Source organism: Carettochelys insculpta, chromosome 31, assembly GCF_033958435.1.
Source record: "Carettochelys insculpta isolate YL-2023 chromosome 31, ASM3395843v1, whole genome shotgun sequence".
Taxonomy (NCBI): Eukaryota; Metazoa; Chordata; order Testudines; family Carettochelyidae; genus Carettochelys; species Carettochelys insculpta.
In genome coordinates this window covers 12612408-12627490 of record NC_134167.1, presented here as the reverse complement: position 1 = coordinate 12627490, position 15083 = coordinate 12612408, and the positions used below count along the sequence as shown (strand labels likewise).

Below are 15083 nucleotides of genomic sequence, written 5' to 3'. Positions count from 1 at the left end.
GTATCCCTGCCTGCCTTGGGAGCACCTCTTGGCTGTGACGCTCTTGGTTTGCTAGAGTGGTTTGTGCCTTGTGTTCTCCAAGCCAGACCCTGGAAGCTGGGCATTTGGCTGGCCACCCAGGAGAGTCAGGTACTGCCCAGCTGATTCACAGAGCACTCCCAGCCAGCAGCATGTGCTTCTACTGGTGGTGTACGTCCACACATGCCTCAGTGCGCAACAAAATTTGTTCCAGCCCGGATGGAAAAAATTAGAGGGAACCCTGCTCAGGACTCCACTTTTGGGGGGCACAGATATCAGAGATGTTTAACCAGGTTCATCCAGAGATTTGAATGGTCACAGAGCCTTTCCCCCTCAGCAAACAGCGTCCTGCCCTGGCTGTCAGCCCAGCTGTCACTGCAGCACAGAGGGAGGCTGCAAGAAAACCCCTCATCTCTCTTCCACTCGTAGCACCAAGAGCCTTGCAAAAGACTCCATTCCTGGAGAGCTCTTGGCACGACAGAGGGCGCTCCTGGCCCAGCTCCAGCTTGCACAGCCAGCTCCTTTCCCTTTCTGTGGCCAGGCCATTGCAATGCAAGGTGCCAGGTGAGGCTCTGTGGAAGCTGCTCCAAGCTGACAGCAAAAGGACCACAGAGGAAAGAAGTGGAGGGAAAAAATTAACCTCCGGCTAAATTAACCTCTGGAAGCCTGTGGCGAGAGCAAGAGGAAGATCGAAGGTGATGGACAAGATCTGGAAAAGCAAAGCAATTTTAGGGATGAAGCTGAGTGTCTTGAAAATGTGTATATTCAGCAGCACATCATATGGAAGTGAGACATGGGTGATAACGAAAGGTTCGAAGAGAAGGATATTGGCATTCGAGAGGAGTTGTTATAGAAAGATCCTGAGAACGGGATGGATGCAGAAGGTCACTAACGAGGAATTCTATAGGAAGTACGGCCGAAAGAGCCTACTGCAGAAGAGTGACAGAGAGGTACCTGTGTGAGGCTGTATTCTACCAAAACAAAACAGCAGTCTTGTAGCACTTTAAAGACTAACAAAATCATTTATTAGGTAATGAGCTTTCCTGGGACAGACCCACTTCTTCAGATCAGAGCCATACCAGAACAGACTCAATGTGTAAAGCACAGAGGTCCAAAAATTGTTGTCAATGTTGGCAAATCAGAAGGGCAGAGGGCTGGTGTGTGTGTGTGGCGGGGGGGAGTTAAGAGTTAGATAAAACATCAAAGTATGCAAAAGAATCCTTATAATGGGTCAGGCACTTCCCCATCCCAAAACTGGAACACCACAAAGCAGCTGCTTGCAGCATTCCAGCTTGGGTGGGGGGGAGCAGGGAATGCAGCATGAATCAGGTGATTTGCATGCTCCAAAAGTACTGGAGGGAGCACAGAAGTGCAGGGCTCCAATACCCATTGCGCAACAGGTGCATTGGAGGGGTAATGTGGGGGGCGAGGGGGGCCACGGGGCAGCAGATGGAGCCCGAGTGGGCTGCTGTCTCTCACTAAAGTGGAGGGCCACTCATGCGGCCCACCTTGATCTAGTCTGATCTCCTGCATCCAACAAGCCAGGGGACTTCCCTGAATTAACTCCTGTTTGAACTACATTAGAGCTCTGAGGGTGCGTCTACACTAGGAACTAACTTTGAAGTTAATTTTGAAGTTAGGCACTACATCAAAGTAGCCAGCAGAGAGTCGACACACATTTTCCTTGACTGCCTGCCTGGGAATGGAGCAGTGCCCTACTTCAAAGTTCAACTTAAGTTTAAGCAACTTTGAAGTTATCTTTATAGTGTAGACACAGCCTGAGAAACGCACCCCCAGCTTACCTGCAGCGATGCCCTAGGTGAGAATCCCCCCACGAGCCTTGGTAACTTGTTCCAGTGGTAAATTACCTGTGTCCTGTCTGGTCCCCTGGACCTCCACCTGCCTACACCAGCAGCGGAGCTGGCCCACTGGGCACAAGTTAAGACACCCTTCATTATTCATGGCACAAGAGGGGAAAGGCTGGCCCAGGCTAACAGCACCTGCTTGTACCATGGGAGGTGTGATTCACTTCCTGGCTCTGCTGCCAGCATCCCTGGGCACATCCCTTAGCTGTTTGTGGGTTTCAGCTCCCTGTCTATACAATAGGATGTATCAGGATAAAGACCAGCTAATTTGGAGGCGCTGAGATAGGAGGGTGATTGGGGGTATTAGGAAGGAGCAGGGACCAATATTCCCTGTAAACTAAGTGCCTGTGTGGCCGCTCAGGAGAGATTCAGGCACCAGCCAGGTGATTAGCAGAGCCCCCAGGGGCAGCGTGTTTCTGTTGGTGGTGTACCGCTGCACAGGCCTTGGTGCATGTAAAAAAATGTATTCCACCTATGGATGGAAAAAATTAGAGAGACCATTCTACATCCTGGATTTCGAAATAATCCCTTTCATTAGGTCTCACTCTCTGTCACCACCACGGGGAGGGACTCATGTCTGGCTGGCAAACCCAGGCGGTTTCCGTAATGCTGACCTGTCCCTGCCTTTCAGCAATGCATCAGAAAGCACCAGGGGGAGGAGGGTTGTCTGGGGAGGAGGCGATGTGCTTTCCTTGGCTGAGGGAGGCGCCCCAGGAAGCGTCGGCTGTGTGGCTGGCGTTTTGGCAAGCAGCCCTCATGAAGTTGTTTGCTCTCAAAAAGTACTTAATGCAATCACAGCTTCTGGAAAATGTTTCCATTCACCGTGAGAACTGGGGCTGGGTTCGGAAGGCCAGTGGCCAAATGCCGGCAAAACCGAACTCTTTCTACCCAGTGCTGGCACTGGCGTAGCTTAGGCTAACAGAAGAGCGGCTCCATTGACGCGGGCTAGAGACCAGCAGAGTGCAGCGTGCCCTGCTGGCTCCCCGTGTCGGGCTGCCCTGTTGGGTCTTTGCCAGCTGGGAAGGCCATTGGAGCAGAGGAGCTGCAACTCTTGTCTGTTTTCTTGTGCCACTCGGTGGAGCAGTGGCCTTGAAGACTCTGGCCCTTGCTTTTAAGTGGGGAAGCATAAAGAGTTTGGTCTTGAGCTGCAAGGGCGGGGAGGGGCGTTGAATCAGCCAGAACTGGCCCCGCGTCGCTTTGAAACGCCGGCCGCTCCCTCTGGAGCGTAGGGGACACCAGGGGGGTCTCTTCTTTCCAACAGGACGGCCCAGGATTGTGCCCGGGCCCAGGGCATTGAGTGGCAAAAATCTCCCGTCATCACCAGCCCGGGCAGGATGGGGGCCTTGATCGGCGGCCGTCTCCCGGGAGCGCCTGGCGCCCTGGGCTGAGGCCAGAGCGGCCGTGTGCCAGGTGCTGTATGGCCAGGGGAACAGAGCCAGGGCCTTGTCCCGGGGCGGCGCTGGGAACAGGCCCAGGCCTCCCAGGACCTGCTCCTCAAGCGGGCCCCAGGGCAGGAGGTCAGCGGGTAAAGTGCTGCCTGGGCGCCCCTCCCCGCCCCGGGGGCTGTTGTAAGGGGACGTCGAGGCAGAGGTGGCCCAGCCCGGCGGTCAGGATCTGCAAAGGGCTTGGCCCGGGGTCAGCAGGGCAGGGCCGGCTCCGGGAGGCTGGACGCTGCGCCCCTGGCGCGCTCGGCTTGTGCCTAGGGCCGGGAGAAGCGGGCTCCGCCCCTGTCTCCTCCCTCCTCGCCCCGCTGCCGGCGCCTGCCAAGGGGAGAGCGCGGAGCCGCCTGACATCACACGCCGGGGATGGGGCCTCGACCACACAGCCCCAGCCGCGGCTGCCTTCAAAAGCGGCGGCTGCCCGGCCCCGCCGCCCGGCCGGACGCGGCTGAAGTTGGGGCGCGCCGGCGCGGCGGGGCGCAGCGGGGCTCGGGGCTCCCCCCCGTGGGGGCTGCTGAGCCCTGGGCGCTGGGGCTGCAGGCTGGCCCTGCGGGCTTTGCTCCCTCTGGTCTGTAGGGGGACCCCCCCAAGGCTCGTTGCGGGGGGCGCCCAGCCATGGACAGCCCCGAGGGCTACTCGGTCCAAGCCACCGCGGCCATCGCCGCCGTCATCACCTTCCTCATCCTCTTCACCATCTTCGGCAACGCGCTGGTGATCCTGGCCGTGCTCACCAGCCGCTCCCTCAGAGCCCCCCAGAACCTCTTCCTGGTGTCCCTGGCAGCGGCCGACATCCTGGTGGCCACCCTCATCATCCCCTTCTCCCTGGCCAACGAGCTGATGGGCTACTGGCACTTCCAGAAGACCTGGTGTGAGATCTACCTGGCCTTGGACGTCCTCTTCTGCACCTCCTCCATCGTCCACCTCTGCGCCATCAGCCTGGACCGCTACTGGTCCGTCAGCCGGGCCATCGAGTACAACGCCAAGCGCACGCCCAAGCGGATCAAGTGCATCATTCTCATCGTGTGGATGATCGCGGCCTTCATCTCCCTGCCCCCGCTGATCTACAAGGGGAACAAGAGGGCCAGCGAGGGCGGCCGGCCGCAGTGCAAGCTCAACGAGGAGGCGTGGTACATCCTCTCCTCCAGCATCGGCTCCTTCTTTGCCCCCTGCATCATCATGATCCTGGTCTACCTGCGGATTTATTTCATAGCCAAGCACCGGAACCGGCACGGCTCCAGGGACAAGCCGCCCAAGGAGAAGGGGGTGGCTCGGAAAACCCCTGGCCTGACCTCTGAGACCTGCCTCCAGCAGCCAGGTACGAGGGAACTCAATGGGCATCAGGTGTGCGTGGAGGAGGATGACCAGCCAGCCACGCCGACGCTCCCAGCCCACAGGCTGTCTCTCCCGAGCCTGGAGGAGCAGCAGCCTCCGCCAGCCACTAGCTCCAGCCAGCTCCAACCAGAGAAAAAAGAGACTGGCTCCAGCCCGTTGGAGCGCTCCCCAGGCAGCAGCCTCCGGCAAGGGAATGGGCACCCCCAGAGCTCTGCCAAGGGCATGGAGACTCTGGCCACGGCCAAGGGGGAGGTGCTGCTGGTGAAGCCGGTGAAGACCCTGAGTGCCAACCCTTCGAAGAGGAAGGCCCAGCTCAACAGGGAGAAGAGGTTCACCTTCGTCCTGGCCGTGGTCATCGGGGTGTTTGTCCTCTGCTGGTTCCCTTTCTTTTTTCTCTACAGCCTGGGGGCCATCTGCCCAGAACTCTGCAAGGTCCCCAACAGCGTGTTCCAGTTCTTCTTCTGGATCGGCTACTGCAACAGCTCCCTGAACCCCGTGATCTACACCATCTTCAACCAGGACTTCCGCAAGGCCTTCCGCAAGATCCTCTGCAGGCAGGGGACTCAGACTGCCTGGTGAGAGAGCAAGGGGTGGGGGGCAGAGACTATTGATGGAAGTTTGCAGGTGCAGGGGGGGTGGGAGACCCTGTCGACATTCCACCAGTGCTATTTAAAACCCGTCTATTTATTCATCGGCTTTTGTGTTTGCAAAGAGCGGGGATACAAAAGTGCATTTTAAAGACTCCCTTTTGGATCAGCCTTTTTCTGTCTAGCTCTGTGTTTCCCACAGTCGAGTTAAAAGCCCAGGGCCAATGTATTTGCTGCCGAGCTGGGGAAGCGGATAGCGTGCGTGCCGTTCGCTGGCTGGGATGAGCTAAACTCTTCCCACCAACTCTGCAGAGGAGTGCGTGTATGTGACCCGCCTTCCAGGCAAGCGCCGGAGTCTCTGTCTCGCCCGGCTCTCCTCCTGTCTATCCCGGCTGGGAGAGTGGGGTCCGTGTGCGGCCGGAGGGACACTTGGAGAGACATCTGCGCGCGTTCTCTGTGCTCGGGAAGGCAAGGGCCACCCTGGAGGCTGGTAGCAGCTGCATTGTGTCCTGATGTGCCGGCTGAGTGGACGGTCCGGACGTACTTGTGCAGCGCTTGTGTGATTATGGAGGTTTAATGCCAGGAAAATTTTAGTCTGCATGGGCCAGATTCTGCCTTCAACTTCACTGGGGGAATTCCAGGTAAACCACAGGGCTGGGGTTCACTCCCTCCTTCACACTGGGAGCCCCCTTTGGTCCCTTCTCCAATGGAGTTGGGCTCCCATCTCTCCCTTTTAGCAGCATGCGGACAGTAGGGTGATTGTGATCCCTTCGCCTGCTGAGCAGCCAAGCTTTAAGGTTCCTGGGCAACAGGTCTGACTGTGTGGCTGAGGCTCCCCCAGCAGCCGGCACATGACTCCCTCTGAGCAGGCCTAGACAGTTTGGGGTTAAAAGGCCAGTGGCTATGGGTGCAGCGTGTACACCAAGGCCGTGCTACCACGTAGGGGGAACTTGTGGAGGGACACACTGGTACAGACACAAGGGGTGTTTTTGGATTAACAGGTGTGGGACTGAGAGGAGAGTTTTGGGGGCAGGAGGATTTTCCACCCGTGGTTCCTTTTTTTGTTCTTTCCTTTTCCTTCTTTCTCTTTGCATAGTCCCCACAGTGGACGTCCCCCTTGTGCCTGTCCCAGTCCAGGTCACCGTACTGCAGTATGCAGAGCAAAGCATGTAGCCAGAGTCTCTCAGAGATCCTGGAAACAGAATCTGCCCCTTCGCCGGGACTGCCAGTCATCTAGGATTCTTATCGGCGAATGGTTAACCTGGAAGGGACCTCCAGAGGTTGTCAATTCCAGTCCCCTGCCCGCATGGCAGGACCAAGCGCCATCTAGACCAGGGTTTCCCAACGTGGGGTGTGCGGATTCCTGGAGGGCTGTGAAAGAAAAAAAGACAAATAAAAATGGTGATAGTAAGTTTTAAATAAATTGCAAAGGTGCAATCAATTATTACTTTTAAATTAAATATCGGCCCATAACGTCATTCATTGCTGCCCAGGTATCTATGTTGTGGTTTCCTTTTTCATGGATTGATTTGTACGTAGCAGCTAGAATTGGCTTAGAAGGGGGTCTGCCGATGGTCTGTGGAGCGTTCGGGGGTCCGCACTAGTGAAAAGGTTGGGAACCACTGATCCAGATCATCCCTGATTGGTGTCTGTCCTACCTGCTGTGAAATATTGCCAGTGATGGAGGTTCCACAACCTTCCTTGGCAATTTATTCCAGTGTTTAACCACCCTGACCGTTAGAAAGTTTTTCCCAATTCCAGCGTAACCCTCCCTTGCTGCCATGTCAGCCCATTGCTTCTTGTCCTGTCCGCAGAGGTTAAGGAAAATAATTCTTTGCCTTCCTCATTGTAACATCTTTTTAGGGATTTGAAAGCTGTTCCCATGTAGTCTCTTGTCATTTTTGCTTGGCAGCATCTGACTTCACCTCTGAGATCTGTAATGTTTGTCCCTCCCTCCCTCAAAGCATATACTTTCACCAAAGGAAAGAGTGTCTGCTGGTTGCTAGGACCAAAAGCATTAAATTAAAGCCTTCTGGCAGTGGAATGAATGCTGGTGGGAAAGAAGGGTGTTAATCAAGGATGTGTTACTTGCTTTGATACGGTGTTTCTGAGACCGAGTTTTTCTTTTAAAAATGACACAAGAGCCTCCTTTTGCATGTCAGAACCGGAGCTGTGAGCGGGAGATGTCCTTCTGGGTCTCATTTCCTTGGGATCTTTGTGTCATTTCCCCCTTAGGCCTGTGGTTACTAAGACTGTAGCATCCCCCCAGAGCAGGGCTGGGGTTGCCTTTCCCAGGTCTCTGTGTCAGCCTTTCAATCTCTGGGTACAAAGTCAGCTGCCTGGACCTCTGCAAAAGTGGGACCGAGAACCAGTGAAAGTTGGCACTTGAATGAAGCTTTTGAAATGTGTAAAACTCTAAGCACCGTACAAGCCTGAGTGAGTAACAGTGGCCCTAAAAACAGATTTCTGAGAAGGAAATAACTTGCCCATGGGTCCTACATCAAATGGTTGTCAGAGGTGAGAAAAGAACCCAGGCGTCCTGACTCCCAGTCCTGGGCCCTGACTAGTGGGGATGGAACCCAGGCGTCCTGGCCCCCAGTCCTGTGCCCTGATTACTGGAGATAGAACCAAGGTGTCCTGACACCCAGTCCTGTGCCCTGGCTATTGGGGAAAGAACCCAGGTGTCCTGGCCACCTGTCCTGTGGTCTTTTCTTCTGGCCCATTCTGGCTCCGGTTGGTTATGGAAATGACAATCAGCCAGTGCTGATTTTTAAAGTCACCTGTGGCTGCCACATTGAAATTCAGCGTCCCGGCCTTCCTGTGCAGTCTGGAGAGATCCAAAGAATAGGGGGCGGATTTTTGCCCCTGAGCTGGTAGAGGGAGGAGGACAGCCAATAACATCCAATGGGATTGTAGAGCAGGTCTGCTGTCTCCGAACCTATCGCCTGCAGGGGCGGTGGGATGCACTGCCACAGGGCCTCCGGCTGCGTGTGGCAGTGCGGCATGTGGTGGGTTACAGAGGTGATGGGGTCGCTCGGGAGTTGCTGTTTATCTCTGTGCCCTGTAGCCGTGCCCCTTGTGAATGGCAGGGTCGTGCCCGCTGTGGTGTGTGCACAAAGATGTTGATGAAAAATTGGAGCTATTTTAACAATAAAAGCTATTTTGGCATACGCAAATGTGTGCGCTGTCTGAAGGCAATGGTACGTAGCACTTTACAAGCATCGCCTGGTCTGTAGCCATCTCAAAAGAGGGCCAGGGGCTTCCCTAGGTCGCAGGCACCCCATTCTGCGGCAGGGGAAACTGAGGCACAAAGACACCATGTGACTTGCCCAAGGTCACCCTATGAGTCAGTAGCTAAGAAGGGGATCGATTCATAGGTGTTAAGGCCATGAGAGTGGGTGATCATAATCATCCCGTCTGATCTCTTTCATAGCCCAGGCCAGAGGCTCTGACCCTGGCATGCCTGTATCAAACCACGTGATTGCTGATTGAACTGGGGCGGATGTTTTAGAGCAGGTATGTCCAACCCGCGGCCCACGGGCCGCATGCGGCCCTGGACAGCTAGTAATGCGGCCCCACAAGATCGTAAACTTTTAACATTATTATGTGATTTATATACATTAACTATATTATATATTTTATATGTGGCCCAAGACAATTCCTCTTCACTCAATGCAGCCCAGGCAAGCCAAAAGTTTGGACACCCATGTTTTAGAGCATAACCCAGGAGTCCTGGCACCAATGTTCTCTCTAATTTTCTTTTCCATCCACGTGCAGAATAAATGTTGTTGTGTTCACAGCATGTGTGGATGTGCACTCCCCATAGAAACACACACTGCCAGCTGTGGGCACTTTGCTAAGCAGCTGGGCAGTATCTGAATCTCTCCTGGGCTGCCACTCCAGGTCTCAGCCTACAGGGACGCAGCTGGGTACTCTCCCATGTTGTGTGCCAATCTCAGACATGTTGTGGAGTTCAGGATAAGTCCCTTTAAGGATGCACAATTAAGGGGATGAAATCCTGACCCTATTTTGCCATTGGCATCACTTGTATGGGACCCTCTCAGCTGTGGCATTCAAGCCTAGGTCAGCTTGAGGGATGTGGCAGAGACTCCATTGTCTGTTGATACTGTGCCCTTCTCATCAGTATTTTTAGGGTGACTGACAGGTGCCAGTGTAATGGGGCTACATGTGGGGTACTGGCTCCCAACTCTTGCCAGAGCTGATGAGTTGGCACGATTTTCCCCTGCCTTGGCGGGAGAGGGTCTGGCTAGGAGTTTGTGGTCATGTGTTCTGCCCTGGCACCAGGGTGATCCCATGCTAATCTCCAGGGCCAAAGCAGTGCATTCTGGGACCTCCATACAGAACGAATGACTCACTCTCTCTGTTCCAGCAGCTGGAGCTGGGAAGAAAACTATTCCCCAGCAAATCCTACCCTTGGGGCTGCTGAACTGGAGCAGGAAGCCGAGTGAGTCCCTTTTCTGGGCTTGGATCTCTCTTGGGGGGTGAAGTTTCCTCTGGAGGCTGTTTTCCTGTGCCTGTAATGGTGACCCCAAACTCTCTCCTGTGTGCCTAACACCCCCTGCATCGGTGCAAATCTAAAGCACCTCTGTTGCATCTCACAGAAGGGCGGGGGTGTGAGCTCAGAAGTGACCCCGCCACTAGCTCACTTACATCAAGGTTCCCCCGAGGGTCTTAGCATTGGTTCCATCTTTTAACAAAGGTAGAAGCCAGCACGTCCAGTTTTGGACTCAAACTAGAGCTCTGGTGGACCAGCTCCGCTGAGGGTTGCTAATCCAGCTACCGTGCACACGCTTTAATGATGCTCACAAGTTCCCACCGCAAATAACTCTGCGGGTCAGTGATCGGATGCGAACCCCACGCCTTCCCCCTTAGCACTGCGCGTGAGCCTTGTCCCAGGGCCAGTTTATTTACTGAAAGCTCCGCCAACGCGTTTTGGCTCCTCGGGAAATGACTCCCCGGCCCAACATGGGAAGCGGGCGGCAGGACCGGCTCAGAAGAATGTTTGCGGCAGGAAATAGAACAAAATGTTTTGAAGGTCAAGGTGAGTTTATTTATGGAAGCGCATGGAAATAAAGCTGAACATCAGCTGCTAAGAGCCACCTGGTCCATGGACAATCTGAGCCTCTGATCCTGCAAAGACTTTGGGGTCAGAACCTCATGCCCCACGCAGCTGAATTTGTTGGAGTAGCGCAGAGAGGCTGCCGCCCGGTGAGCCCCTCCAGGGCGCCACGTGCTGGGCACACGCAGACAGGCTGTTGCCCAGAAGAGCTTCCAGTCAAAACTGGAATGATTTTCCCTAGTTCGGTGGCACAGACAGCCTATGGCGCCTCCCCTGCCTGTGTTCCCTTTGCTGCTGAAGTCCTTGGAGGTCTAGCTCTGACTGTGGCCGTACTGCGTTCGATGGCTGGGACACAGGGCCACGTCTGCCCAGTGACTGGGAATGGGGTTCCCTGCACAGGTAGCCAGACCCATGCTAGCTCTGTCTGAGCTAGCGCCCTGTTAATGGCAGCGTGGCCATGGTCGCACGGGCCGGTCATCTAAGTGGTTTGTTCTCAGGTGTCTAGCCCGAAAGTATTGTCTGTGCTGCAGTAGCTGCATTCCCAGCTGGGGTGAAGACCTCCTCACCAGTAAGGTCCCCGACAATGAATGGGCCTTGGCAGTCAGCATTGTGCCCCATGTCCTGCTCTGGATGAGCCCATCACCTTCTGTCACATAACTGGCCTTCATCCCCCAAGCATCCTCACCTGCCTGCTCCAGCTGGCTGCTGGCTCCAGGCTCCTTCCATCACAAGGACTCAGCCTCTCCTGGTTCCAGCCTCTTCGGCAGTTCCCACACTGCCCTTGGCTTGAACACTTCTCCTGGCTCCGTCAAGTTTTATTTCGCCTCAGCCTGGTTTGCCTCCCATATAAACTGGTACAGAAGAGGATTAACTCCAGGGAAGCCAGGGGAGCTGAACTCAGGGTGCAGCTTCTGCATGTGTCTTCATGTCATGTTCTCAGGGCTTGCACTGTGGTTGGCCTGTAATAATCAGATCTGGAACAGAGAGTGAGAGACCCAGCCCAGAAAAGCTGGGTTCAGGGCAGAGACTTAAACTCGGGTCTCCTTTATGCTCTTCAGTCCTACCCACTGGGCTCTGGACACAGTCTCCCTCGGCCCCAATGGCTATTTAATTATTTAAACAAACCGGAACAGCTCCAGCGGGAGAGATTCACACCCCAAAGAGCCTGGCAGTCTGGATAGTGAATCAGGCAGCCTCAGAGCAGGGCCTCACCCAAGGGACTGCCCCCTTTCTAGCTGAGTGACATAACCAGGACACTCTTCTGGAGCAGTGTTTCTTAAACTATGTTCTGTAGAACACTGGAGTACTGTGAACAACTCGGGGGTGTGCCCCGAGCATTTGGAAAACTACACTGATGGGCTATATTTTCTGTTACCAAAACCAGACACAAGGTCACGTCTTCACTGCTGGGAGAGCTGATTAAAGTACTTCTTTTTGTTTTGGCTGTATATGTTGCTGGTATTTGGGGGGTTTTTTGGAAGAAAATGTTCATAGGTGTTCTGCATTAAAAATAGTATTGTTTGGTGTTCCATGCTCTCAAAAAAAGTTTAAGAAACACTGATCTAGGGGGGAGCGATGAAAAAGATAGGTCTGAAATTTCCCGATGACCCCCTGAGATGGCCTCACCAGAGGTCAAATTCACCCAGAATCCGTCATGTGCCCATTCATCACCCCCAGCACCGGGTGAAAGTTTTTTAGGCGGAACGTGCCTTTTGGAAGGACGTGTCAGTATGGTTTGAAATTTTCCAGCTCCTGCAAGAGGGTTGAGTTTTGTTTTGCCCTTTTCCCGAGGTCTGAAGGGGGAAAGCGTGAGAAACTCGCAGAGTACTCCATCTGGGTCCCGTTTGGTTTAGTGGAAACAGCCCATTTTGTTCCAGACAGTGCCACTCCCCCATTGGAAGGCATTTCCTCGTGTTTGAAAAGTTTGACCCTTTTTCGTGTGTTCTAATGAGGACGTGAACTACATCCCCTGGGACATTTCATCACCCTGGGAGAATTCAGTGCTTGGCAAGCCGCCAGCCCATTGGATGATTAGGACTGGTGGGCGGACCCAAGAAAGCAACTGAAGGCTCCGCCCCCTTCCAAGGAGGGCGTGTCAGTGCCACCTGGCTATCAAACTAGCAAAAAGTGATGCAGTCGGGACAAGGGGGAAGGTGACAGAGGGAACCCTAAAGCTTCTCTGCAACTGACGGCTCTACAGACTGACACCCATCCCAAGCAGGGTTCCCTGTAAGCCGAGCGCTTGTGCAGCCGCCCCGGGGAGAGTCAGCTGCTGCCCAGCTGATTAGCAGAGCGCCCACAGCCGGCAGCCTGTGTTTCTATTGGTGGTGCCCATCTGTACATGCCTCGGTGCATAGAATAAAATTTAGTCCACCTGTGGACGGACGAAATGCGAGGGACTCCCGATCCCGTGGTGCAGTGCTGGGTGCTTCCCGTTCTCAGGAGCCCATCCCGGCTGGAGGCTTGCCTGGGAGGGTGCCCGGCACACAGGAGTTAACTCCTGGAGCCTGGCAGGCAGTGCAGTCCTGCAGCAGGGAGGTGCCCTGGGAATTGCTGCTTCCCACACACTCTGCAGGATTTGCGCTGTTTTCCTGAGCAGGCGGGGCACAAACCCCCCCCCAATGCAGAGCTGGGTTCCCACAGACCTTCGCCGAGCCTCCTCTCTCCCCTTGCTGGCGGCGCCAGCAAGCAGCGGTTCTTTGCAGATGGTATGAAGGGCTTCCTGACAAGCAGGCCTCCGACGGCTGGGCGATGGAGACTGCAGTTTCTGCGGCTCCCTCTCCATTTGCACCTCCCTCTCCCCTTCTCTTCATTGCTGTCTCTTGACTCCCACTTTTCCCCTCTCTCCCTCCTCCCCCCAGGACCATGCGCTTGGCTCCTAGCCCCATGGGCACCCCCAATCCACCCTGAGGCCAGGGATCCGGCCCCTGGGAAGTGATGTTTGGGGCTGGGCTCTCTGGGGCAGGGTGGTAGTGATCACCTGGAGGGATGGAAACATGTGACCCAGGTGACTCAAGGGGGCAAGGGACAGGGCCCAGGCCTCTTCCCCAAGGGGGTTTGCCTGTTTCTTTGCCTCTCTGCTTTCTCCTGTGAGCCTCTCCCCTTGCGGAGGGCCTGGGCTGACCACAGGCGTAGGGGCCCAGAGCTGGATAAGCACGTCAGAGGAAGTTGTGGTTTATCCCCGCTGCTGTATCTAGGGTGGCGAGGCTGCAGTGGGGAGGGCCTGTCACCAGTTCTCCAGCAGGAGCAGGGGGAGGCTGAGTCCCATGGTGCCTGGGGAAACGCCGACTCCTTCCGCAGGATCCCAGGCCAAGGTCCCTTCCCACCGAGCGAGCCCACCCCGGAGCTCTCCATGGCGGGGGGGCACTCACCAGACAGCACACAACCCACTGAGGCAACGCGTTTGAATGCTGAGAGGCAGCCCCACCCACCGCATCTCACGCAGATCCCCAGGGAACTCCCCGTCCTCTGCTCGGGCAGCCAGGGCACACTGAATGCCTCCAAGCGTCACAGCCATGGGAAGCGGGAAAGCGGCTTTGCCAGAATGGTGTGAGCGGCAGAGCCATCCGGCTCCGTCTCAGACCAGCAGCACCTGCTCCCGGGGAAGGTGTAAGAGCTTCTGCACTGATGGGACCAGGGCCACCGATGGGGGGAGCAGGGGTGGGGGTGGCGAGCTGCCCCAGGGTCTGGAACTCCTGGTCCCCACCGCCACCTCTGCAGCAGCAGGAACCCCAGGTCCTTTAAACTGCTGAGGGAGCCCCAGTCAGCACAGACCAGGCAGGGCTGAAGAGCAGTCAGGGGAAGCCAGCCCCCAGCCCTGTCTCCTCCCACCCCTTCTGAGGCCCCAGATCCAGCCCCTCCCACCTTGCCCAGCCAGCCTTGACTGGGACAGCCTGCCCCCAGGGGGGGCATCTTCCTGACCCGTATTAGTCAGTGGGTGCCTCATGGACTGTTGTAGGAGGCTCTGGCTCTGCATCCGGGGGCACCTCACCTGCCCGGGAAAAAGCAGCAAACCCTGCAAAGCGTGTGGGAAGCAGCAGCCCCCTCCTTGCTCATGCTGTCGTGCTGGCAACTTGCAGCCAGCTAAGCCACGCTCTCTGGACCCTGCCAGGTAAGAACCTGGAATCGGACGGTGCCTTGTGCGTGGCTGTGCGTCTCCGTCATCCACAGTGACGGGGACGTTCTCCTGCTTTGTTCTTTCCTTTCATGGCTTGCCTGGTGCTCACCTGGGAGGAGGAGGGGACCAGAGGTCCTCTTAGATCCAAAGGCTCTGGTCTGAAGCCAGCGAGACTCTTCCCTCGATGACAGACTGCTGTGACATTTATTGACCTTGTCCACACATCCCTGCGCAGACTCCCCAAAGTCCTGTCACAGCCGGCATAACACCTGGGACTGGCGCTGCGTCTCTGGTGGAGCTACAGGCTTGCTCAGGGACGGGGATGGGGGCTTTAGCAGGGGAGACATGACCAGCAATGGCTGCAAACGCAAAGGAAAGGAGGCTAAGGGAAACATTTCCAATGGGTCTCAGCTGGTGGGGAAAACACAATGGCGGAGATAGAGGAAGGACCGGGCCGCTGGATCCGAACTCCTCTTTGCTACAGCCTGGCCCCAGAGTTTGTCTAGGAAGCCAAAGGCCCATTGTCCCCGCCCACACCCGCAGTCAGGCTGCTGCTGAGACGCTCCAGGCAGCATCAGGCTCACGCTCTTGTTAGGAACTCTGCCTCCCACCAGCAGCTGCGAGGTCAGAGCTCAGGGAGCGAAA

General features: G+C 55.8%; 2 protein-coding genes across 9 annotated transcripts in view; both read left to right on the top strand.

Moving 5' to 3' along the window:
* ELMOD3 (ELMO domain containing 3) overlaps positions 1-15083 on the top strand; it is a 168590-nt gene that overhangs the window by 98791 nt on the left and 54716 nt on the right. The window lies entirely within an intron of this gene.
* On the top strand, positions 3690-8411 carry ADRA2B (adrenoceptor alpha 2B). The gene has a single exon (XM_074981907.1). It carries the CDS (start codon positions 3938-3940, stop codon positions 5231-5233), a length of 1296 nt encoding a protein of 431 aa, XP_074838008.1. The 5' UTR covers positions 3690-3937; the 3' UTR covers positions 5234-8411.

Excerpts from the sequence above, each read along its gene's own strand:
- ADRA2B (XM_074981907.1), top strand. The coding sequence starts at position 3,938 with ATGGACAGCCCCGAGGGCTACTCGGTCCAAGCCACCGCGGCCATCGCC.